The sequence below is a fragment of the Rhipicephalus sanguineus genome, chromosome 9 (assembly GCF_013339695.2).
Source record: "Rhipicephalus sanguineus isolate Rsan-2018 chromosome 9, BIME_Rsan_1.4, whole genome shotgun sequence".
Taxonomy (NCBI): Eukaryota; Metazoa; Arthropoda; class Arachnida; order Ixodida; family Ixodidae; genus Rhipicephalus; species Rhipicephalus sanguineus.
The window spans coordinates 153,550,804-153,575,572 of NC_051184.2; the positions used below are offsets into that span (position 1 = coordinate 153,550,804).

The 24,769-nt window shown below is 48.9% G+C and overlaps 1 protein-coding gene across 1 annotated transcript in view; it reads right to left on the reverse strand.

Annotated features, from left to right (window-relative positions):
* Positions 1-5,695: 5,695 nt before the first annotated feature.
* The window catches only part of LOC119405931 (beta-scruin), a 36,074-nt gene continuing 17,000 nt past the window's right edge, over positions 5,696-24,769 (reverse strand). The window contains exons 3-5 of the mRNA XM_037672755.2: positions 23,893-24,093; positions 14,637-14,968; positions 5,696-5,938 (exon numbers count right to left, since the gene is read on the reverse strand). Coding sequence (XP_037528683.2) covers positions 5,733-5,938; positions 14,637-14,968; positions 23,893-24,093 — 739 coding nt within the window. The 3' untranslated portion in view covers positions 5,696-5,732. The remainder of the gene's footprint in view (positions 5,939-14,636; positions 14,969-23,892; positions 24,094-24,769) is intronic.

A 24,769-nucleotide genomic window follows, 5' to 3' on the forward strand; every position in this document is an offset into this window, starting at 1 on the left:
GGAACGTCTGACGCAAGGTGTTCCCGGTGTTCTTTTTTTTTCTTCCACATCACGAGTTGGTACAGAAAAGTTCCACTTTTTCGTGCGCGTCTCAAGGGCAGTATTCAAATTGAAAGAAAATTAGGAGCGTTCCGTCTGCAAGTGTCTACAATGAGCGCTCTTAGATATTTCTTTTTCTTTTAAACTGCGGCGCGTGAAGTGACCCCCTGCGTCTCCTGCTACACGGGGGCGTCTGATGTAAGGTGTGCCCGGTGTTTTTTTTCCTTCCACATCACGAGTTGGTACAGAAAAGGGCCACTTTGTCGTGCGCGTCTCAAGGGCAGTTTTCATATTTAAAGAAAATTAGGAGCGCCGAATGGTAGAAAACACGCTGAAGCTCTTTCGAGATTTGCTTACCACCAGCGGTAAATGGTGTATATAAATAGCTCGCCGTTATGCCTCCGGCGCATGCATGGGCATGGTCGAGTTGTCTAATGCAGCGGGCTGGAGAGCGAGGGGTCGATGTTAGAATCCCCGGTCGGGTGCTTTGGAATTTTTTTCTTCTGCTTTATTGTTCTTTGTGCCTTTTTATATTTATGAATACATATATATATATATATATATATATATATATATATATATATATATATATATATATATATATATATATATCCGGGACATGACGGCGAAGGCGACGACAAAAATCAACCGAGAGTGTCCATACAATTGCTATAGCAATAGAAATGATATAGTACCCGATAATAACACCCCACACCTTTTTCTTAAGGAAATGTTGCCAAGCTTCTTCTCCGTGAAGAAGAAAATTCGCAAGCTAATAAACATTGATTAAATGGTATGACAATGTGTAGCGTAACATCCGTTTACCATAGTCAGGGCTGGGCAAAGATACTTTGAAATTGTATCGCGATACGATACAAGATACTCTGGCAAGAAGTATTTGAGATACAGATACAAGATACTCCCCGAAAAAATGTATCCGATACGATACTTCCCAATTGTATCTTAAGATACTTCGATACATTTGCAAATTCGCGATTATAGATCTATAAAATGAAGCAGCAAAGGCGTATGTACAAAAGCGTTTACTTGAAAATTTCGTAACTGCGACAAACTTTGTTTAATTGTAATGAAAAATCTGATTGCATCCCGAAAGTTCTGTCATTCTTGCTCAAAGCCACTTCTTACACCATGCTTAAAGCATACCAGTTTCATTCCGAAACAATTAACTTACTGGGATTTGTTTGGCTGCCTAACATGACCGCTCTTTATACGCGGCGAGGTCATTTTGCTTGACACTTTCGTAATAATGCGTATCGCTGCTCTACTTGGCGACCAGCTAGCTGGTTGCCATCTACCTGTAATAACGTCATTAAGAAGCCTCCGCATGATGGCGCAAATACCGCTGTACAGTCTTACCTTGTCCGTAAGCGTATTACCGTTTTCGTTATAGCGCATCACCCTACAGGTGTAGAGCAGCAGAAACGCTGGTAGGGATGTTTTTTGCGACCCATCGTGCGAAGAGAGTCGGCACTCACAGTTCATTGAAGACATAAAAGTGCAATAATATTTCACATCTTACTTATCTTCTGGCGTAAAGGATTCGCTAGCAACATATTCACTAACGGCCTATCCTTTACCAGAGTCCTTTGATAACACTGAAATTGTTGAGGGACTCTCTTTTCACCCTTTCTCCTCCAAGAGAACTTGTGGCGCACAGAAACGTCTCAGACGTATTGTAGCGGCACAAAGCGTCGCAGGATATCACTGCTATTCGCACTATTGCCACTTCTAGCTGTTCTTACCTGTTGATTAATAAAAGTAAAAAAATGCATTACGGTTATCTACAAAGGAAAACGAACATACCTGAGTCAAAGAGCAAGGTGGTTCCGTATTAACAATCACAGTCATTCAGTATGCAGTGTGTTTCACGTAAGTTGAACCAAATACATATTTAAAATACAAGTGGTTAACTGCGACTGAATGAAACCAATGGCATATGGTTTACCGTCATATGGCACTCGTTATGGCATTTTTTATATTGCGCCTAAAAGGTTAATTAAATAAGCTCAATCATGGAACATTTTTAATATTCATTTTTGGGCCGAGTGCGTTTCGTCACGAATAGAGCGCATTTAAAAACGACCGTTTCATTTCTTTTTGTTTTTTTGCGTCGTACACGGTGCGTGGTGAATATTTTCCAGCTTTTTAAGGACAGCCCTCGAAATGTGAAATAAAATCACGTGACTGTGCTCATGCGTTACCGTACTGCAGCGCTCAGAAACTTGCTTCGAGCGAAACAACCGGCGCGCGAACCGTCAAACTATCGGTTCTTAGGGACGGTGGCGTTTGCTATGCCATGTGCGGCCTTAAGAAATGTTGACGCACTGTGGAGCCGATACCTAAAGCAGCGGCCGCTCATTTCACCATGGTCCACGCGCCGGTTTGGTCGTTTTTGAATGTCCTCTACAACCTAACAAAGTGCACTTGGCCCTAAATTGAATATCTGAAGTGTTGCATATTTCATCGTAGTTAATTAAGAAATTAAGCGCAATATAAAAATACGCTAACGAGAGCCACATGACGCTAAGCCATGTAGTTGGTTTTATTCGGTAGAGGTTAACTACTTCTGTGTAAATATTCGGTTCCAGTTATGCAAAACACTCTGTATCAATACGATAAAGGTGGCACCTCTAGAAGCTATGACAAGCATGATTTACCGTCCACTTAGATGTTACGGTCAGACAATAGAAAAGTGATTGCCTCAACTTAGATGTTAAGGACAGAAAATTGAAAGAAAAAAAACAGTAGCGATGTATAATAGTATAAAGGGGCTCGTGGGGACGTTCATGAGGAAAACGGAGTACTTTGCACTATATATTTCTCAAACCACCTTCCTAATATTTTTTAACATTTCTTATATTTTGCATTATAATTTCGCTATTTTGCAAAATCGTAAGCGGAATTGTTACTGCATACTCTACGCACGCTCAGATTATTTTACATCCTTTCACGCAGACAGTTAAAAAAATACGACTAAAGCAAAGAACGTATTTTAGCGGCTGGTTGCAAAAGACATATCACAGTATACAGACGGGCAAGAACTATACCGAGGCCTACGTAATGCATGTAATGCTAACGGAGTACAGCAAAGAGAGCAATTGTGTTATAAATCAAATTATCATTAAAATAAGTCCTTGAATAATTTAGCAGGAAGAACAATGACACAGTACGCCATAATATCTTCTGTTACGTAGATGCTTGTTCTACTGCATCTAGCATCGGCACCGGTGGTGTCACGGTTGTTAGAATCTCATTTGCATATAAATCAATCTCATCATCAAGCTTACACCGCGAGATCTTTCAAATCGCTGATGTGTGATAGCCGCGAGACGTAAATCAACCCCTATCTTGCATTATTGAGACTTTGCAATAAATAAGCACCACGCAAGACAAATTTGAACGACACTATAGCGGCATCAGAATTTGAGCGAAAGACGCCGCACGCATTGGAGTACTCAGCACAGTACAGTGGCTACGAACAAGTGTCATGGCACCGACACAATTAAAAAGAAAGAAAACATCGAGGAAAAAAACGTCGGATGCACGTATACGTTCGCGCGCCCGTTCTTGTCGAGGTGGATCGAGTGCCATCACGTGAGTCTGCTCCACGAATAGCGACGCGTAGACCTAGTCGCCTGTGCTCGCTGGAGCACTCTGGCAGAAAGATAAAAGAATGCCACTGGTCATTAGTTTTATTCAGGTGGCATTGTGGCAGCAGTATCACCTTGAGAAGCGGAGTTCAGCCAACGTTTATTGTTTCGCACAGTGGTTGTTCTATAGCAGTATCTTGTATCTTAAGATACACGATACATTATTGAATGCATCGGAAATACAGATACAGATACTGGTTTTGTGAGACGTATCGCGATACAAATACAAGATACCCAAAGAGTATCTAAGATAGTATCTAAGATACATGTATCTTCGATACTGCCCAGCACTGACCATAGTTATTTCTAGTGCGCGGGAGTTCCCATTCTTCAGTAAGGCGTAGTTTATTTTCTTTTAGACAAGAAAGGTTGCGTTACCAGTCGTTATTCCTGGCAACACCATTGGGATAGCGTTTAGACAGCGTCTTTTCGTACGGTAGTGGAAGCGGAACTAAGTTCAACTGAAGAAAGAACAGTTCAGTGTGACTGATGTGGCGTGTTCCTGATGGCACGGACCACTTTTTTCTGGATTATGCGAAGATTTCTTATGTTAACCAGCGTCGTCGCACTCCACACTCAGTAGGAATACATTATATGCGATACATATTGGCTGTTATAAATAACATCTTGGCAAATAGTATTTGCATTTATTGAGTATACGAGAAACCCATGAAATGTCACCTGCGATTCGTTCAGTGTGCTTATTCCAATACATGTGTCCCTTAAAGAAAACACAGAGACTCTTTAATGAAGGCACTATTTCAATAGGTGAATTTTCATAGTGTAATCCAGTCTGAGCGTCCATTCTGTGGCTTTTGGGTCTGAACAAAACAGTGTTCGTTGTAACGTTTATTTTCAGAGAATTGTCAGCACTCCATGATGATAGTATCGATAACGTGTGATTGGCGTCATTTATTACATCAGCAACATGGCGTGCGGTGAAGAGTAGTGTAATGTCATCTGCGTATAATATGGATCGTGCGGAATCATTGATTCTAGGTAAGTAATTAATATGCAGGCAGAGCAAAGGGGGCCGCATAATGTTACCCTGCGGAACACCGGCACTTAGTGCCTTGAAATCTGAGGCGTGATGATTAACGAAAACCTGTTGTTGGCGATGTTTTAGGTAAAAAGTGAGCAGCCCCAAAGCACACCATGAAAACCATAATGGCTTAAATTTTTCGGCAAAGTAGAATGATTTATGTTGTCGGAATCACTTATAAAAGTAATCATTCTATTACTTATAAAAGTAATCATTCTATAATGTATTAGCTTTTCCAAACATTTAGAAAATAGTGGCAGAAGGAATATTGGCCTATAATTCGAGAGCTCGTTAGCGCCGCCACCTTTGCGTAAAACGATTACATTTTGCGTCCGTAAGCTGCCTTGGTCACCCACGTTGACGGACTGGAATGGTTCGAACGTTTAAAGCATGTACACTTCAATAACTGTCTAACTCGGACAAAGTTGCCTTGGAGTGAGTGATCGGAGTTGTCACGGCTAATTTTGCTCGCGTCTGTCTCCTTGTTTCCCATTACTCACAATATGACTTCTTGCGCTGTGCCCAACTCGTAGTGCGTCAGCGCGCGCTGTGACAGGAGGCAAAGCATGTGAGCTTAAACGCGTGCTAGGTGAATATATTTCGGATCAGAAGGGCGCGTTATGTTACACTGTTTAGGATTGTGCTATTGACATAACGGAATGGACAGTTTCCTGAAAGGATGGGAGCTTGGCTAGGCTACTCTCACTACAAGCGGATGCTGTTACTGCACGCGCGTAGCCTTGTGTTAGGCAGAATAAGGAGCGTGGCGTTATACACTTATGAGCATTGTATCAGCTTAATAATCATTGTTAATGCGAGCCTCAACCGAATAGACCCGCGCATTAATACTATGCTGGGGCATACCTGCCCAAAATTTACATAAAAGGAAGTGTGAGCGGGAGCCACTTCTCATTATTTTCTTTTCCACGAAGAAACGCCAACGGGCAGGAGTTATGACGACATGTGGATAGATGTTCGCATCAAGATGACGAAGATCGCCGACGAGTGACTGGTATAGTGGCGACATCTGGCAGCGGCAGTGCGAGAGACCCCACGATAGGACCCGGCAGTTTGCAGGCTCGGTAGAAAGAGCGGTCACTTGAGTCTGCTGTGGACGCTGCCAGCACCTCCAGAGGGGCCCTTTCTGAGAAGGTAGAGAGGCCGCCTAGGACGTACAGGGTGTCCTCTGGAAATGCCAGGAGCTATGTAAGAAAAACTGGACATCGTTTCTTGCACAAAATATAAAGAGGGCTCGTCTGTGCCTCATGCCTAGTGTTCAGTTGAGGCATGCTGAAATGGTATACACGAACTTGAAACCCTCAATACCATTTACGGAAGCTCCTTCACCAGACATAATCATTGCCTAAGGTTTGCCTAACGTTAAGCTCCCTGCGTTTCCTTTTCATCTATTTCTCTTGCCTAACGTTATATCCCTGATAAATTTGGACAGCAAGAGTCACAAACACGAGCAGAGGGTGATACACTTCCAGCAGCTGTGTTATTAACGGGCATCACGTTCTACATTACACTCTGTCCACACCTCCAATAGGCACGTGCATTAGCGTAACAATTTATACATCTACACCAAAAGGCATTCAGCTTAGTAGACATGTCAGCAGTCTTGGCTCATGAACTAGTACTGGAAACATATGTAAATACCCTAGCAAACACCTATAAACACTCCACAAGAACCACAATAAAATCGCGATCTAGAATGGCGTCAGACAAGGAGACACGATCTCTCCAATGCTGTTCCATGTAAGCCTAGAAATATTCCAATGACGGGAGTTGGAAGAAACAGGAATAACAAATGACGCGGAGTATCTCCGCAGCCTAAGATTGCAGACGACACAGTGCTTTTCAGCAATGGTGGCAACGAATTGCAAATTACGATTAATGACATGCTGAGGAAGTATTAAAGTAGGCCTAACATTAGTGCGATGAAGACAGGTGTAATGGTTAAGAGCCTGGCAAAAGAAAATGGAATTGCAGACTGTAGAAGAGCATACACATCGGTCAAGTACTAGCAGGGGAGCCCATTCATAAAACGGTGATCCAGCGAAGGATAAAGATGGGTTGGGTCACGTCCGGGCGGCATTACCAAATCCTAACAGGCCAACTTCTATCTCCCTAAAACGAAAAATATAGAACAATTGGATATTGTGAGCAGAATAGTCACAGCATTCCTGCTTCATCTTCTTAACCTGTATATAATCATCATCACTGGGAGTGTCTTCTTCGTTCGAAGGGTTGGTCAGGCAACACTGCCGAATAAACGTCGTCGAGATCATAACTGTTTTGCTGTCTTGCAGAGTGGTGGAGGTTGCTTTCGATCCCCAGGTCCTCTACGACGTCGGGTTCCCCTGGAGCTTCGTTCGGGTCGCCGCTTGCTCCGCCTATCCGCTGTCATGGCCCAAGAAACGCTGCCCGGACCGTCCGCCGTCCCCCCCAACCACCCGTCCCGCATGGACTGTCACCGTCCGGCAGCGGGACTCACCCATCTCTGATTTCCCACGCCACGATGTTGAAGTATGGCTCAAGGAGTATGACATGGCAAGTGTGTACAACCAATGGGACGAACCTCAAAAACTTCGTCACGTCGCCTTCTATCTGTGCGACGTAGCAAAAACGTGGTTTTTTAACCACGAGAGCAGCTTCGCTGATTGGCCTACCTTCGCTCAACAAGTCCGGAAGATTTTCGGGACACCAAACATCCATTCTGAAGTCTCGAAACGAAAGCTTGACGGGCGTGTCCAACACCCAGGGGAGACGTACACTTCGTACATCGAAGACGTCCTTGCCCTTTGCCGCCGCGTGGACTCGGCGATGACAGAAGCTGATCGTGCTCGGCACCTCCTCAAAGGTATAGGGCACGTCGCGTTCAACGCTGTGGCCGTCAAAAATCCCACCACCGTCGAGGATGTCGTCACGGCTTGTCAACATCTTGATGAACTGCAAGCCATCCTATTGCACCCCGATATCTCTGACAACCGCCCTTCCTCGGATGCTGACTTGCGTACGTTGATTCGTGCTCTGATTCACGAAGAGTTTTAAGCGCAAAGACTATTATGTGCGCCAACCCCTCGGCCTCCCTCCTCGTCTACTGGTCTGCGCGACATCATCAAAGAGCAGCTGTCATCCATGACTTGCGCTCTCACATCCGACACTCCGCCGCCACCAACTCCACCCGCGACGTATGCGCAAACCGCTGCCATGCAACCTCCCTATCTCACCTCCTCCTGCATTCTACGGCCCCTGGCGCTCGTCTCGCCCAATAGGTTATTATTGTGGTATTCGGGGCCATATTTCGTAACTTTGTCGCAAACGCCAGCAGGACGAACGCCGCGGCTACGACTTTTACGAAAGGGATTCGACGCCCTCTCCTCGCCAGTACCAGCGCCACCTCTTCAACACGTTCCCTGTCTCCGTCTTCTCCACCCCACGCACCTCGCACCTGCCGTCCGGGACGCTGCCGCTCGCCTTCCCCTCTGCGACGCTCAACATTACCTCGAAGACCGGTCACCCCTATCTTTGACTACCGCTCGGAAAACTAGCTGATGCAGCTTTTGGAGGAAAAAGCTGCATCGCTCGGACAAACACCGACACCTCCAGAGGGCCCAGCCAATTTGTTACTAGTGTATGCTGAAGGGGTGCTTACTCAAGCATTGGTGGACACGGGGGTCGCTATTTCTGTTATTCATGCGGATTTGTGTTCTCGTCTACGTAAGATTACCACACCTTATAATGACACACCCTTACGTAGCGCAAGCGACTTCAAGGTACGACCATCAGCACAGTGCACCGTTCGAGTTTTCATTGATGGTATCCGCCACCATATTCAGTTCGCCGTGTTGCCTTCCTGCGCTTATATGCTTATTTTGGGATGGGACTTTCTGACGCGGCCACTTCCATCTCATGTGGACAACGCCTCCTACAAATGCGAGAGACTGATGATACCGACCCGAAATATTGGTCGCGTCACCGCCTACAAGCCTTCAAAGATTTTGTGGTGCCGCCTGGCCACGAGCAAGTTCTTACGATTGTTTCAGACTTCATTGACCACGGTGTTGTTCTAGTCGCTCCATCAGCCCGGTATATATCTAGAGGAATTAGACTAGCATCGAGTCTTGTTCGCTTCACAAGCGGCACCGCCTTTCTCGCTGTACTCAATATCACCAACGAGCCGATTGTTCTTCCTAGAGTCACTGCTGCAGCTTACGGTGTGGACACCCAACCTGTCTCTATAGTCGCTGTACCAGTGTGGTGCAACCCCGCTCACCTACAACTGCTCCACCAACTACGGCTCTCGCCAATTCAATAAGCACGGATATGACTCCGCCGCAAGCAGACGAACTATTGGCGTTGTTGTCGAAACATAAATCTTCCTTCGACGTACATTCCTCTATTTTAGGGCGGACATCGGCGGCAGCTCTAGCATACACACCGACGGGACTAGTGAACGCGAGATCATCGACAAGCACGTTGCCGATATGCTCAAGCAAAATAATATCCACCCCTCCACGAGCCCTTGGTCGTCACCTGTCGTTCTAGTGCGCAAGAAAGACGGCTCGGTGCGATTATGCGTTGACTACCGTGCCTTGAACAAAATAACCAGAAAAGACGTATATCCCCTGCCTCACACTGATGATGCCTTAGATTCCTGGCAAGGAGCGCAATATTTTTCCAGCCTTGACCTACGCACGGGTTACTGGCAAATTCCTATGCACGAAGACGACAAGGAAAAACCGCCTTTGCCACACCCGACGGACTTTACGAATTTAACGTCATGCCTTTCGGCCTCTACAATGCGCCAGTAACTTTTGAACGAATGATGGGCACTCTACTGCGGGGCCTTAAGTGGAAGACGTGCTTATGTTACCTTGACGACATAGTGATATTTTCTTCAACATTCGCACAACACCTGCAGCGCCTAGACGAAGTTCTGGCGTGTCTTGTAGCTGCTGGTCTCCAGCTGAATACCAAAAAGTGCCACTTTGCCAGCAAAACTATTAAAGTAATAGGACATCTCGTAAGCAAAGACGGCATTCGGCCTGACCCCGACAAGACTGCCGCCGTTCTTCGCTTCCCGACGCTTCACCGCTCCAAATAGCTCTGCAGCTTTCTTGGCCTCGCCAGTTACTTCCGGCGCTTTCTACGTGACTTCGCCATTACCGCACCGCTTCACCAACTCCTTTCTTCGGGAACGTCATACGTACGGTCGGACGATTGCCAAATGAATTTTGACACCTTGAAACGTGCCCTCACGTCTGAGCCAGTGCTTTGTCATTTCGATGACACCGCACCCACTCTCCTCCATACTGACGGCAACGGTCATAAAGTCGGCGCTGTTCTTTTGCAACGACATGAGCGTTCTGGCGAACGCGTGATCGCATACGCAAGTCGTATCCTCACATCAGCCGAGAAAAACTACACCATCACTGAGCAGGAGTGTCTCGCCGTTGTCTGGGCTATTCGGAAATTTCGACCTTACCTCCACGGCCGCCCCTTTACAGTCGTGACTGACCACCATGCTTTGTACTGGTTGTCGATGTTATAGAATTTGTCTGGACGTCTCGGTCGCTGGATACTTCGGCTTCAAGAATACGACTTCGACGTTCCGGACAAATCCGGCAAGAAACACAATGATGCAGATGCCCTTAGCTGTTGTCCATTACCTCTGTCGTCAAACATGCCCAGCCTGTCGTCATGCGTGAGCGACTCCGTCAACACGTCTTCATCAATTCATTCGCTCGCCGCTCTCAATGTGCTTCCTTCTTTCCGCAACGAGACGTTTGCGTCTCACCAACGCAGCGACGCGCTTACTGCCACTTTATTATGCAACGCCTTCACGGCTCGTTTCATCCTCCTAACGCCAGCGCCCGTCGCCAGTTGCAGAACTTCAAGATTGAAAACTCAGTCCTATACTGCTATGTCTTCCACCCCCAAGGACATCGTTGGGTTCCCGTTGCTCCTCGTTCACTCAGAGCACAAATACTGTAAGCATTTCACGACGACCCCAAGGCTGGTCATCTCGGCTTGCACAAAACCTATGAGCGCATCCGCAGACGTTTTTCTGGCCTGGACTCTCCACCTCCGTGGTACAATACGTTGCGTCACGCTCGCTCTGCCAGCGCCGCAAACAACCCACTTCATCTCCGGCTCGACTGTTACAACCTCTTCCATGTCCTGACGCTCCATTCGAAGTCGTTGGCATCGACGAATACGGATCACTGCCAATATCAGCCAGCGCCAAGCGATAGATTGTCACTGCAGTCGACCACTTGACAAGGTACGCCGAAACAGCTGCACTCTCTTGAGGATTAACAAAGAAGATCGCCACTTTCTTCCTGGAAGCTATCTTTTTGCGACACGGCGCGCCGCGCCTCCTTTTGAGTAACCGCGGCAAAGCGTTTCTCTCGAAACTGCTCGAACACGTTCTCCACGCATGTAACACCATCCATAAGAAGACTTCCAGCTACCATCCCCAGACTAATGACCTCACAAAGCGCTTTCACCGAACTCTGTCAGATATGACCTTCATGTATATCAACACCGACCACACCAACTGGGATACCATCCTACCATTCGTGACCTTTGCGTACAATACCGCTTCGCAGCTCGCCACGGGCTATTCCCCCTTCTTTCTTGTCTATGGCCGTCAACCGACATGTCCCCTCGACGTCTCCTTTTTTGATGTCCCCGTCGACTCGCCGGCGTCATCGAGTGCGCACTTAATCTCTCGCCTGGCCACTTGTCGCCACCACACCCGCCTCAATACCGAGGCAAGTCAACAGGAGCAGAAGACTCGCTACAATGACGGTCACCGCATCGTTCAATTCAATCCCGGAGACGAAGTATTGCTGTGGACCCCAACGCGAGTTTCTGGCCTGTGTGTGATAAGTTTCAGTCACGTTTTATTGGCCTCTCCCCATTGTCGAGCAAACTTCTCCCGTGAACTATCGGGTCACTCCCGTTGTCATGCCTTCCGATGGTCGTTGCCGTGGCACGGAGGTTGTTCACGTGTCACACTTAAAACCATTCCTACGAGGTACAGCATAGCCATGAACAGTGGCCACGTTGACCGTTTCCGCGCTAGGGCGAAATTAGTGTGAGCACAATATTCACAGCGTTCGTCCTTCATCTTCTTCACCTGTATATAATCATCATCATTGGGGGCGTCTTCTTCGTTCGAAGAGTTGGTCAGGAGACTCTGCCGAATAAACGTCGTCGAGACCACAGCTGTGCTGCTGTCTTGTAATATTTCTAGCTCTAACATATAGGGTAAAGTCTCGGAGAGTAACAAAAAACTCGAAAAAATGTTAAGAACCACGTGCCGCACAATGGAACGAAATATAGTAGGCGCAGCATTAGGAGATCGCAAGACAGTAGAATGAAACTACAAACAGGCGTAGCTAATGTTCCAGGCCACATTGAATGAAGGAAGTGGGCCTGGGTCTGTCACGTAATGTGTAGAAAAGAAATCAGGGGCTCAGAACGACGGAGCAGACACCAAGCGAAAGAAAAAGAAGCTGAGGTCGGCAGTGAGTTAGATTGAGCGACGAAAGCAAGAAGCTCGGAGGGATGAAGTGGAATGAGCTCGCGCAAGACGGGGCAAATTGGAGGTCATTGCGAGAGGCCTTCGTGTATGTAACATACGTTGTGCATGATGAAGACGATGGTGAATACAAAGCATTATTCGTACATTACCAGCTCCCAGCAGAAAAAATGAATTCGATGCTCATATACGGTTTCCTCATGATTCTTCTTCCTTACTTGAATGAGAAATCGACTGTGTGCTACCATATTCATCACCTGCTCTGGCCACCTATTATGCTTTTATGATATGACGAGATAATACGCACCCCTTCGCGTATAGCATACTGTTCTCTTCAGAACATGGACTGCGGCTGTACATATTTAGCAACAATATAAAAAAATCCCTGTGGTTGTATTTTTTCGTCAATTCGTTTCTGCGCTTATGTAACCTATCATTTGCACATCCGTCTCTCAAGCCTATTTAATCCTTCCAGAACTTAGCAAGGCCATAAATAAAACGCTTGCACTGCAACCTGCATATTTGTTGCTGCGTTTTTTTTTTTCAAATATCGGCTTAGCAACTTTACCTGGATTTTTTGCTGGCACAAGATACCCAGTTCGTTCGGCACCGCAAAGATGCCTTCACACTGCGCTGTCTTCTCATGTTTTAGACAGAGGCAGTGCATATACAGTACTATGCAATGTTATTCTTGTCAAATCCAGTTTCCTCTCCCTTCAGGGCCATGTATTTCCATAGTCATGCATGTGTGAGCAGGCCTTCTTCGACTGACACTTGGACATACTTCGGTCATGTCTCAGTAGCACAGCGAACACTACTTTAAACCTTGTTGCCCTAAAACAGGCATGCTGAGCTGTTATGCATGGTAAAACATGTGTGTACCGTAATTATTAATGTTATTTGTGAATGTTTCAATCAAATCATTTCCATCGTGGTTGCTACGTTTGACTAAACATTCTCGATGACATTTATCGAAGCATTTCGAAGTGGCCTAATTGCTTTCTTCAGGCTCAAGCTTACATTATGGTGATGTCATGAAAGATTTTGCAGGGATCCGTAAGCGCGGAGCACCTCAGCGTAGAACAGGTGTTGATGCTAATGACTGGCCATGCTAACACGGACACAAGAGAAAAGTCAAGACACAAGTTTGCCGATTGCCGTACAGTTGTGGTGTGTAAGGTTCCTTTTAGACGCGGCCGCTTCTACGCAGGACAGACGGGTCGGTTGTGTTAACCAAAATCATAATGGAACAGGAGAGATCGCTAACCGGAGGGTCATCATTTAATCTATAGTCACCATCTCACCATCGAACCTAATCTATCATTAGTTTGTCGAGCGTGTAAATGCCCGCCGAAATTCTATGAATACGCAGTGTTATACAGGTACAGGAATGAAGAAACGTGTCTAATGATTGAGGCCTCACATATCGATTGTAATGGTAGCCTATGCGTGTGCCAACCATCGACTAACTCGCATAAAGAAGAAATCAAATGCGTGAACAGCTATCTTTCACGTAGGCCTCCACGCCTGCCGGGTGATATGTATCACCTCTTGCCTGGGCATGCGCAGATAAGCTTTCGTACCTACCTTCTTATCCGCCGTTGTGCGCATTTTGGATTGGCAGTCGGCGTTTGTGTCGTCTCGACGTCTCTCGTGTCCTTGTTCGCGCGCTCAGTCTTTTAACACAAATACCTACTATACTCGCGGACAACTTTTCTTGGCAATGAAGGGAAGGCTAGAGAGCCAAACTACGCGTGTGCTTCCGCTGAAGATTATAGTCTCACAATTGCGTCCGTTTTTTCTGCGTGAGAATAAAAAAACATTATTGCTTTATTTTCTACGGGGCGCTGTTTGAAGAGAGGGTCAGCGCGCACCAAGGAGATAATTTCATTTGTTTTCCTTTATGCAGTGTCATTTCGCGTTTTTGCACCTGTGAAAACATCGTACCTTTTACGTGCACCTCACAGTCAAAATGGCGTCTTTGACTTCAGGTGAGAGCTTGTCACCCTCCAGCTTTCCTGACGACTCGCCGAGGGAGCTTGTGACGAATTTCACCAACAAATGGCTGTTTAAGCCTGTGACGGCCGCTCGAAGAATCACATGGCCGTCACAGGAGGCACGGATTGTTCACAAACCTAAACTAATTTCGAAACGCGTGCCGAACCGGACTACTTCGCGGAGCAGTACATGTGCAATAGCTCCGCTCCCGTAGCCTTCCCTTCATTGCCAAGAAAAGTTGTCCGCGAGTATAACTAGCTCAGCTCTGGTATTCTGAGCAGATGTTCTTCTTACAAGAATGCCAATTAAGCTATTTATTAGGTGATCGTACCATTGATGCAGACGGCAGCACCACTGCCATGCCTAGGTTCAGGAAGCGGGCACAGTGATTTCCAGCGACCGTCAGCCGAAGACGGGTCCCAGAACAATACATCCGAACGACTGCGAAAGGCACGGGCGTCCACAGCTGCCCCGGGGTCTGGCTGCTGGAATGCTTTCCCGAAAATGGCGCCGCCCGCAACGGGTACTTTTTCTACTGTGGCGCCTCCTGCAGCTCCTTCAGAGCAAAGGGAGAGGCCACCCACGTGCACCAGTACACCTGAACCGGTGGATACCAACGATCCCAGGCAGACCGGCCACGGGAGCCGAGGACCGCGATACCACCTGAAGAAGGCAAGTGTAGACCATGCCTTTGTTCTTGCTTGTTCGTTACCTAGTTCTGCCAACAGCACAAAGTTGCAAGGTACGCTGCACCTAAAGTACTCGCCACCGCTCGATAGCTAGTGCTTCTCCTGAGGTCTCTAACATACGCTATCTAGATACCGCAACAAAACATGGACACAAGAAACGAAGAGGACGAGACAAGCGCCAACTTTCAACAATAAGAATCTTATTTCCGGGAGTGGTCATACTTATACAAGAAAAAGTCAGTTTCACCGCAACGACGAAGCAATGAGTGCGATAGCAACAAATGAGATTGTCACACGAAGAACAGCGAGAAGCTCGATACTTGCAGCACACCGCTCAAACACAAAGGACTCACGAAAAGAACACACACATGATGACCGCGAACTAACAACGGTCACAGCTCGACACTTGCAGAGCTCCGAAGAACGTTCGAAAAAGAACCCACAGGTGTACAAAGGACGAGCGCGAACTAACAACTGTCACAGTTGTTACTTCTTCGTGTTTGAGCAGTGCGCTAAAAGCCAACGCTCTCAGATTTTTTTTCTTGAAAACTGCGGCGCGCGGAGTGACCCCTCTGAGTCTCCTGCCACGAGGTGGCGTTTGACGCATTGTTTCCCAGCGTTTCACATAGCGAGCGATTACAGAAATGGGCCACATTTTAGTGAACGTCTCAAGCGCAGTAAACTAAAGGAAAATATAGGAGCGTTGCTTTAAAGCGCGCCCTTGGGGCAATCACGCGAGTGATACTGCACACGCTGAAGGACCTCCGACCTCTGCGTGCCGACAGCATTAAATGGTGTGTGGGATGCCGTGTCGAGGGAAGGACGCATCCCATCATAAAACACAACGACTGTTTCTTAACGTAGTAGCAGCAACGGGACGAGCATACCGACGCTGCGCTCAGCCGGGCAGCGAAGGAATGATAAGTTCCGAGATTGGCACCCTGGGTTTATAGCCACCGTCGGTGACGTAAGCATCCGGTGACGCTGCGGTGGCGCTGTCCCTTATCGTGGGCTATCGTGGGCGTGGTGCAGCATGCAACCGTGTCACGCCGGGCAAGCTAGTGACGAGGCGGAGGCTGCGCCGGTTTGTGCGCAGTGTGTCGCCACAGGAGTATATAAAAATCTCGTCGTTAGGAATCTAAACAACCGGTCGCGCGCGGCCGAGATGTTTAAAGCGGCGCGCTGCGGAGCGAGGGGCGCAGGTTCGTATCCCGGTGGCGCGCTTCGGAAATTTTTTTCTTCCGCTTTATTTTTCTGTGTGGCTTTTATTTATACATACCTATACATATCCGATACATGACGGCGACGGCGAAGGCAAAAACCAGCCGATAGTGTCTATGTAATTGCTATCGCAATAAAAAAAACGCATGTACAGTAGTATCACTTTAAGCATACGCGTATTACGGCGGGGCAATAAATTGATACCGATACATCAAGAAACGCGAATGATGCAGCACAAGAAGGGACATGTATTCATGGCATGCTCAAATATTCTAACTCTTTTTTTGGACAATGATAATGATGCTTTGCTGACACATTGGTCAGTGGCCAAAACTATTTGCTCAGTTTCCATTATTAGTCTCACCCCTTCGCGCTGATACCTCGGTAAAATAACGGTATTGTCACGTAGTCGTGACGTCGACGAAGACAGCAGTCAGCAGGTCCGAGGTGAAATTGTTTATTTGGCCGAACTTGTGGCCGAGAAACTGATAGTCAAACTACAGCAATACACTGATAGCGGCGGACAGAACGTCGACCGTCGATCAACTGACAAGCGATCAAGCGCGTCGGCTTTTACACAGGCGCTATCGAACTTTCCAGCAATATCGCTGGTGGCGGTGTTATCTCTAGACAAAGCTGGAACATTCGCGTGCGGGGCGCAATCTTAACAAACCGATCTACTACAATCGCGACGCTTCTAGAACACTACTTCGCGGACAGCGTCGAGCGTTGATAACCGTCCCTGCCGGTCAAACCCGAATACATCAAAACAAGACAAGAAGTGGGCGTGGCATTGCCCCCTCTGAAAAAGCATCGTCCCGATGCTTGTGAAAGAACATAGAAGAGAAAAAAAAACAAACAAGTGCATATGCAAATAAAAAACAAAGGAAAAAAATAGAGTCCCCAGGCTCGCTAACGCGCAAAAAACGGCTTAAGGCGCACGACATGGACGACTTCAGGTCGCGCACGGCGCCGCTGAGAGTTCGTAATGCCGTCAGGGACAACCTCATAGTCGAGTGCGCCGAGGCGTCGAAGTACCCTGTACGGTCCGAAGTATCGTCGAAAAAGCTTCTCACTAAGTCCTCGTCGGCGTATTGGCGTCCATACCCATACACGGTCACCGGGTTGGTATTCCATGTGGCGTCGTCGAAGGTTGTAGCGGCGGCTGTCAGTCGTCTGCTGGTTCTTGATCCGTAGGCGGGCGAGCTGTCGTGCTTCTTCGGCGCGCTGTAGGTAGGTGGTCACGTCGATGTTTTCCTCGTCGGTCACGTTTGGTAGCATGGCGTCAAGCGTTGTTGTGGGGCTCCGTCCGTAGACCAACTTGTATGGCGTCATCTGCGTCGTTTCCTGTACGGCCGTGTTGTACGCGAAGGTCACGTACGGAAGGATGGCGTCCCACGTCTTGTGTTCGACGTCGACGTACATCGCCAGCATGTCGGCGATGGTCTTATTTAGACGCTCGGTGAGGCCGTTGGACCTCTGGGGCGCCGTGTCGAAGGACGATGCTCTCAACGAAGAACTTGGCTACCTCAGCGGCACTGCCTTTGGGCAGGGCTTTTGTTTCGGCGTAGCGGGTGAGGTAGTCGCCAGCCACGACGATCCATTTATTTCCGCAAGTCGACGTTGGGAACGGCCCCAGGAGGTCCATCCCGATCTGCTGGAATGGTCGCCGAGGAGGCTCGATCGGCTGAAGGAAGCCTGCTGGTCTTGTGGGCGGTGTCTTCCGTCGCTGACAGTCTCGGCACGTCCTTACGTAGCGAGTGACGTCGGCGGCAAGGCGCGGCCAGTAGTACTTTTCCTGTACTCGTGCGAGCGTTCGGGAAAGTCCGAGGTGTCCAGCCGTTGGGTCGTCGTGCAGGGCATGCAAAATTTCTGGTCGCAGTCCCGAAGGTACAACGATAAGGTAGCTGGCTCGGGCCGGAGAGAAGTTCTTCTTTACGAGGACGTTGTTTTTCAAGGAAAATGATGCCAATCCTCGCCTGAATACTTTTGGGACAACGATGGTCCTGCCCTCCAGGTATTCCACTAGACCCTTCAGTTCCGGGTCGGCTCGCTGTCGTTCGGCGAAGTCTTCGGTACTTATGGCTCCCAAGAAGCTGTCATCATCCTGGTCGTCAGGCGTTGGTGGGTCGACGGGGGCACGAGACAGGCAGTCGGCGTCGGAGTGTTTCCTTCCGGACTTGTACACGACAGTAATGTCAAATTCTTGAAGTCTTAGGCTCCACCGTGCAAGGCGACCTGAAGGGTCCTTCAAGTTAGCTAGCCAACACAAGGCGTGATGGTCGCTCACAACTTTGAAGGGCCTGCCATAGAGGTAGGGGCGAAACTTTGACGTAGCCCAGATGATGGCGAGACACTCCTTTTCTGTTGTGGAATAGTTGACCTCTGCTTTAGACAGCGACCGGCTAGCATAACTGATAACCCTTTCCAGTCCGCCCGCCCGCTGCACAAGGACGGCGCCGAGTCCTATGCTGCTTGCATCGGTGTGAATCTCCGTATCGGCGTATTCGTCGAAATGCGCAAGTATCGGAGGTGTCTGCAGGCGTCGTTTCAGTTCATGAAATGCTTCGACTTGCGCTGTTTGCCACCTGAATGCGACGTCGGTCTTCGTGAGCTGCGTTAGTGGCTCGGCGATCTGTGAAAAGTCTTTGACAAAGCGTCTGTAATAGGCGCACAAGCCAAGAAATCGGCGCACGGCCTTCTTGTCGGTGGGTGGCGGGAAAGCGGCGATGGCAGCTGTTTTCTGCGGGTCTGGGAGCACGCCAGTCTTGCTGATCACGTGACCCAAAAACAAGAGCTCCTCGTACGCGAAGCGGCACTTTTCTGGCTTCAGGGTGAGCCCGGAGTTCTTGATTGCTTGAAGTACGGATTGAAGTCGCTGGAGGTGTTCGTTTTAGTTCGAGGAATACACAACGACGTCGTCCAAGTAAACAAGGCAAGTCTGCCACTTCAAGCCAGCTAATACAGTATCCATGACTCGTTGGAAAGTCGCAGGTGCCGAGCAAAGACCGAAGGGCATGACCTTGAACTCGAACAGGCCGTCCGGTGTTATAAAGGCGGTCTTTTCTCGGTCTCTCTCGTCGACTTCAATTTGCCAGTAGCCGGTCTTGAGGTCCATCGACGAAAAGTATTTCGCGTTGTGGAGTCGATCCAGGGTATCGTCTATCCGTGGGAGAGGGTATACGTCCTTCTTTGTGATTTTGTTCAGGCGACGATAATCGACGCAGAAACGTAGGGTCCCATCCTTCTTCTTCACTAACACCGCGGGAGACGCCCACGGGCTGTTGGACGGCTGGATGATGTCGTCGCGTAGCATTTCATCGACTTGTTTCTTAACGGCCTCCCGTTCCCGCGTCGAAACCCGGTAGGGACTCTGACGGAGTGGTCGAGCATTTTCTTTTGTTATGATGCGGTGCTTAGCAAGGGGCGTTTGTCGGACCCGCGATGACGACGAGAAACAGTCCCTGTATTCCTGCAGAAGGCGTCGAAGCTGTTGCTGTCGGCGAGCGGGAAGACTTGGGTTTACGTCGAAGGGCGGCTCATGGATCGTCGTCGTAGCTTCGTTAGAATCTGAAAAGGCAAACGCATCGCTGACGGCCAAGATTTCTTCGATGTATGCAATCGTCGTGCCCCTGCTCAGGTGTCTGTATTCCTGGCTGAAGTTCGTTAGCATCACGCTTCCTTTTCCTTCATGCAACCGCGCAATGCCCCTTGCGACGCAAATGTCACGGTCTAGCAGCAAACGCTGATCGCTCTCGATGACACCTTCGATGTCTTCAGCTTTCTCGGTGCTGACGGAAATTATGACGCTGGAGCGAGGCGGGATGGTAACTTGATCCTCGAGCACGTTCAGGGCATGTTGACATGGACTCGTATCCGGCGGTGTCGTTTTGTCCGACGATAGGGTTATCGATTTGGTTCTTCAGTCGATGACGGCGCCGTGATGGTTTAAGAAGTCCATGCCAAGTATGACGTCCCTGGAGCAGTGTTGCAAGATCACGAAACTCGCAGGATACGTGCGATTATTGATTGTGACTCTTGCTGTGCAGACTCCAGACGGCGTTATTAGATGGCCTCCAGCGGTGCGGATTTCGGGGCCTTCCCAAGCGGTCTTAACTTTCTTCAACTTCGTGGCGAAGGGCCCACTGATGACGCAAAAGTCGGCTCCAGTATCGACGAGAGCGGTGACGTTGTGGCCGTCGACGAGAACGTCGAGGTCGCTAGTTCGTCGTCTTGCGTTGCGGTTGGGTCGCGGCGTCGGGTCACGGCTGCGTCGGTGTGTTCCGCTGCTTCCATGTTGCGTCGTCGGGTCTTCTTCAGTCCGCGAGATTTCGTCGTCAGGGGTCTGTTTGGTTCGCGTCGTGTTCTGAAGGTTTCGTCGCGGCGTCGTCGTCGGCGGCGGAGGATCTTCGGTAGTTCGTCGTACAGCAACCGCACCTCCATCGGTTGCTGCCCTTAGTTTTCCGGATACGGGCTAGGCGACCGGCCCCGGTTTGGGCCTGTGTACGGCCGGCGGTGCGGTGACATATAGCGGCCGGGCGACGGCGAGCGGGAAGGTCGTCGTTCTTGCCACTGTGTTCCGGTGAGGTAGTCGTCGATGTCGCGAGGCCGTTCGCCTGGCTGCGGGCGCGGGGCGTTGATGGCGAATCCGCGTAGTCCCATCTGTCGGTACTGGCAGCGGCGGTACGTGTGGCCGGCCTCCCCGCAGTGGTAGCAGAGCGGGCGGTTGTCAGGGGCGCGCCAAACGTCGGTCTTCCTCGGTGCGGATCGCTGGCCGGCTGGCGGGCGATATGACGTCGGTGGTGGCGGCGGTGGTGCCTGGCGGCGGAACTGCTGGGGTGGCGCGGCGTCTTGACGTGGGCGAGGAGGGGGGGCGTTGCGTCGGGCTGCAGCAGCATAGCTCATGGCTTGCAGGTGCGGCAGTGCCGGCTGAGGAACACCCAGTGACTGTGTGATTTCCTCGCGTACAACGTCAGCAATCGACGTAACTTCGGGCTGTGCAAACGGCGCAAGCTTTCGCAGCTCCTCTCGCACGATTGCTCGGATCGTTTCGCGGAAGTCGTCGGAGCCGAGGCCATGAACAGCTGTGCTGTCTTGAAATGCGCGGCGATTGTACTGCCGGGTGCGCATCTCGAGCGTCTTCTCGATGGTCGTTGCTTCCGAGACGAATTCTTGAACTGTCGATGGGGGGTTCCGCATCAGCCCGGCGAAGAGCTCCTGTTTGACTCCTCGCATAAGAAAGCGGACCTTCTTGTCCTCGGGCATGACAGTGTCTGCATGACGGAACAGCCTTGTCATCTCCTCCGTGAAGAGCGCCACGCTTTCGTTCGGCATCTGCACGCGGGTCTCGAGCAGAACCTCAGCACGCTCTTTCCTGACGACGCTCGTGAATGTCACGAGGAACCTGGTGCGAAAGATGTCCCATGTTGTCAGGCTTCGCTCTTGGTTCTCGAACCAGGTCCGAGCGGCGTCTTCCAAAGCGAAATAGACATGCCGTAGCTTGTCTTCGCTGGTTCAGGCATTGAAAATCGCGACTCGGTCGTAGGCTTCGAGCCAGCTTTCCGGGTCTTCGAACGACGATCCGCGGAAGGTTGGCGGCTCCTTGGGCGTCCGGAGAAGGATCGGTGCGGGCGGCACAGCGTCTGTCATCGTCGCTGAGGTCGAGGTCAGGATCTTTGTTTGCCGGGTCTTTTCAGGTAGAGGCCCGTGCTCTGGCGGTAGACCTTGTTGCCTGCGGCTTGCTCGACGATCCGGGTTTTCTTTGCCGTCGTCCTCCTCGCGGCTTGGGCTTGGGTCAGCGCTTCGCGGGGGCGTCCGGATCATGGAAGAAGCAGCACCTCCACCAGATGTCACGTAGTCGTGACGTCGACGAAGACAGCAGTCAGCAGGTCCGAGGTGAAATTGTTTATTTGGCCGAACTTGTGGCCGAGAAACTGATAGTCAAACTACAGCAATACACTGATAGCGGCGGACAGAACGTCGACCGTCGATCAACTGACAAGCGATCAAGCGCGTCGGCTTTTATACAGGCGCTATCGAACTTTCCAGCAATATCGCTGGTGGCGGTGTTATCTCTAGACAAAGCTGGAACATTCGCGCGCGGGGCGCAATCTTAACAAACCGATCTACTACAATCGCGACGCTTCTAGAACACTACTTCGCGGACAGCGTCGAGCGTTGATAACCGTCCCTGCCGGTCAAACCCGAATACATCAAAACAAGACAAGAAGTGGGCGTGGCAGTATCTTCATAAAGTGACGTACAATTTCATAATTTGCAATGAAATGCAAGAAAACCATCGCCTGATGTACGTATTGCCTTGTTCCTATGGTTTCTTGCGCGTTTATTGATACATCTTCAAGTTTGGCCTATGTAATACTGACCGCATGAGAGCGGGACGAATTGATTTCTGTGATTTGTATCACAACATCGCCCTTTTGGCCTCAATGAATTGGACGTCTCACACAAGATGCTTAGCGCATACCAGAATACCACGGGCTGCGTTATGCGGGTATGTGCCACATGTGACTGTAGGAAAGGGTTTCGTAACATCGTAAAATCACGTTACTCATGTCATGACCCGTGAATCGTGTTCATAATCCACTCATGTCCTTTTTTGTGTATATACCAAGTTAAGGATATGACCACGGGAGCACTAAGAGGTAGGCGGCGAGACAGACAGACAGACAGACAGACAGACAGACAGACAGACAGACAGACAGACAGACAGACAGACAGATAGATAGACAGATAGATAGATAGATAGATAGATAGATAGATAGATAGATAGATAGATAGATAGATAGATAGATAGATAGATAGATAGATAGATAGATAGACAGGAGATAGATAGATAGATAGATAGATAGATAGATAGATAGATAGATAGATAGATAGATAGATAGATAGATAGATAGATAGATAGATAGATAGATAGATAGATAGATAGATAGATAGATAGATAGATAGATAGATAGATAGATAGATAGATAGATAGATAGATAGATAGATAGATAGATAGATAGATAGACAGACAGACAGACAGACAGACAGACAGACAGACAGACAGACAGACAGACAGACAGACAGACAGACAGACTTTCATTGTTGAAAGTTAGCGCTTGTATCGTCCTTTTCGTTTCTTTTTGTGTCCATGTTTTGTTGTGCTATCCAGATAACATCTCTGCTATGACAGACAAGCAAGCCCATTACGCCACATTCGTCTAACGTACGCACTCTGGGCTATCTCAAACCAAAACTCTTGCATATTCGGGCGCGTACTGCCAGGCTAGCTGGTTGGCTGCTGTTGTAACGGAAGCACACTTGGTTTTAGTATTCGTCCATGGGCATATGTAACAACAGCCAAGGAAATAAACATGAGAGACGGGAGGAAACAGTGAAAAACACGTTGTTTCCACTTCATAATATTTTGTGCAGCTACAAGCGTGCAGCTTTCACATCAACTACATTGCATGGTTAGTGAAGATGAGCTTTGCTAGTGCTGGTGGATCAATCACCTATGTTAACGTCTTAGTTGGCAGTGAAGTAACGTGAAGTTGGCAGTCAGCGCTAGTCCTGTGTTCTTTCTTGTCCGCGTCTTCTTCGCGCTGTTTTTAACTATGGATTCTTACCAACTGGCTCGCATTCACTCGCTTTTAAAACAGAGCCCACACGAACCTGCGTGCTTGAAGATCGTAACAGTCGACGTCTGCGAGCAACCACAGGCGACCGTCGTCCGTGCGTGCCACACCACCGGCCACGCACACCACCTTTCCCGAAGCAGCCACGGCAGCACCCATTCGCCCAAGACTCAACGGCTCAGTAAGCACTCGCCAGCGTTGAGAGCTGGGCTCCCAGCACTCAATGCTGTCCAGCAGCCTAGAAGCACAAAACGAGGATAGCTGCAATTACGCTTTTCACGGAACATATTCATAAAATCGTTCAATTTGCAAGAAGCAACAAGTACTCGATGAGGCACCTGAAAACTATTTATAAATTTTCGGTTGACAGATTGCTATTCTTTCATTTGTTGATGGCAAATAATAGCACGGGAACAAAGCGAAGGTGTAGCAATCACTGGGTACGACTTATCCTGATGCGACACATTCGTTTACGAAGCGAATGCACTTTGACCATATATATATTGTCACGTGGTCGTGACGTTGGCGAAGGCAGCAGTCGGCGTGTTCCAGACGAAACTATTTGGGCGAACTTGTACCCCAAAAATGAAAGGGTCAAAGTACGAGCAATTCAAGCTGTACACTGTTAGCGGCGAGAACAGCGTCGGTAGTCGAGTGATCTGACTATGGTCGGAATGTGTCATCTTTTATACACCAGTCATAGAACCTTCCAGCGTTATCGCTGGTGCTCGTGCAAGCTCGCGAATAAACTTGACTATTCGCGTCCTGCGCGTAATCCTAACAGAATGGTCTCAAACGATTGTGAAGCTTCTCAAACATTGCGGCGCGGTCTGCGTCGAACAGTCTTTGTGAGTGAAACCCGAACACATCAAAACAGAGCAATGAGCACGCGTGGCAATGCCCCCCTATGAAAA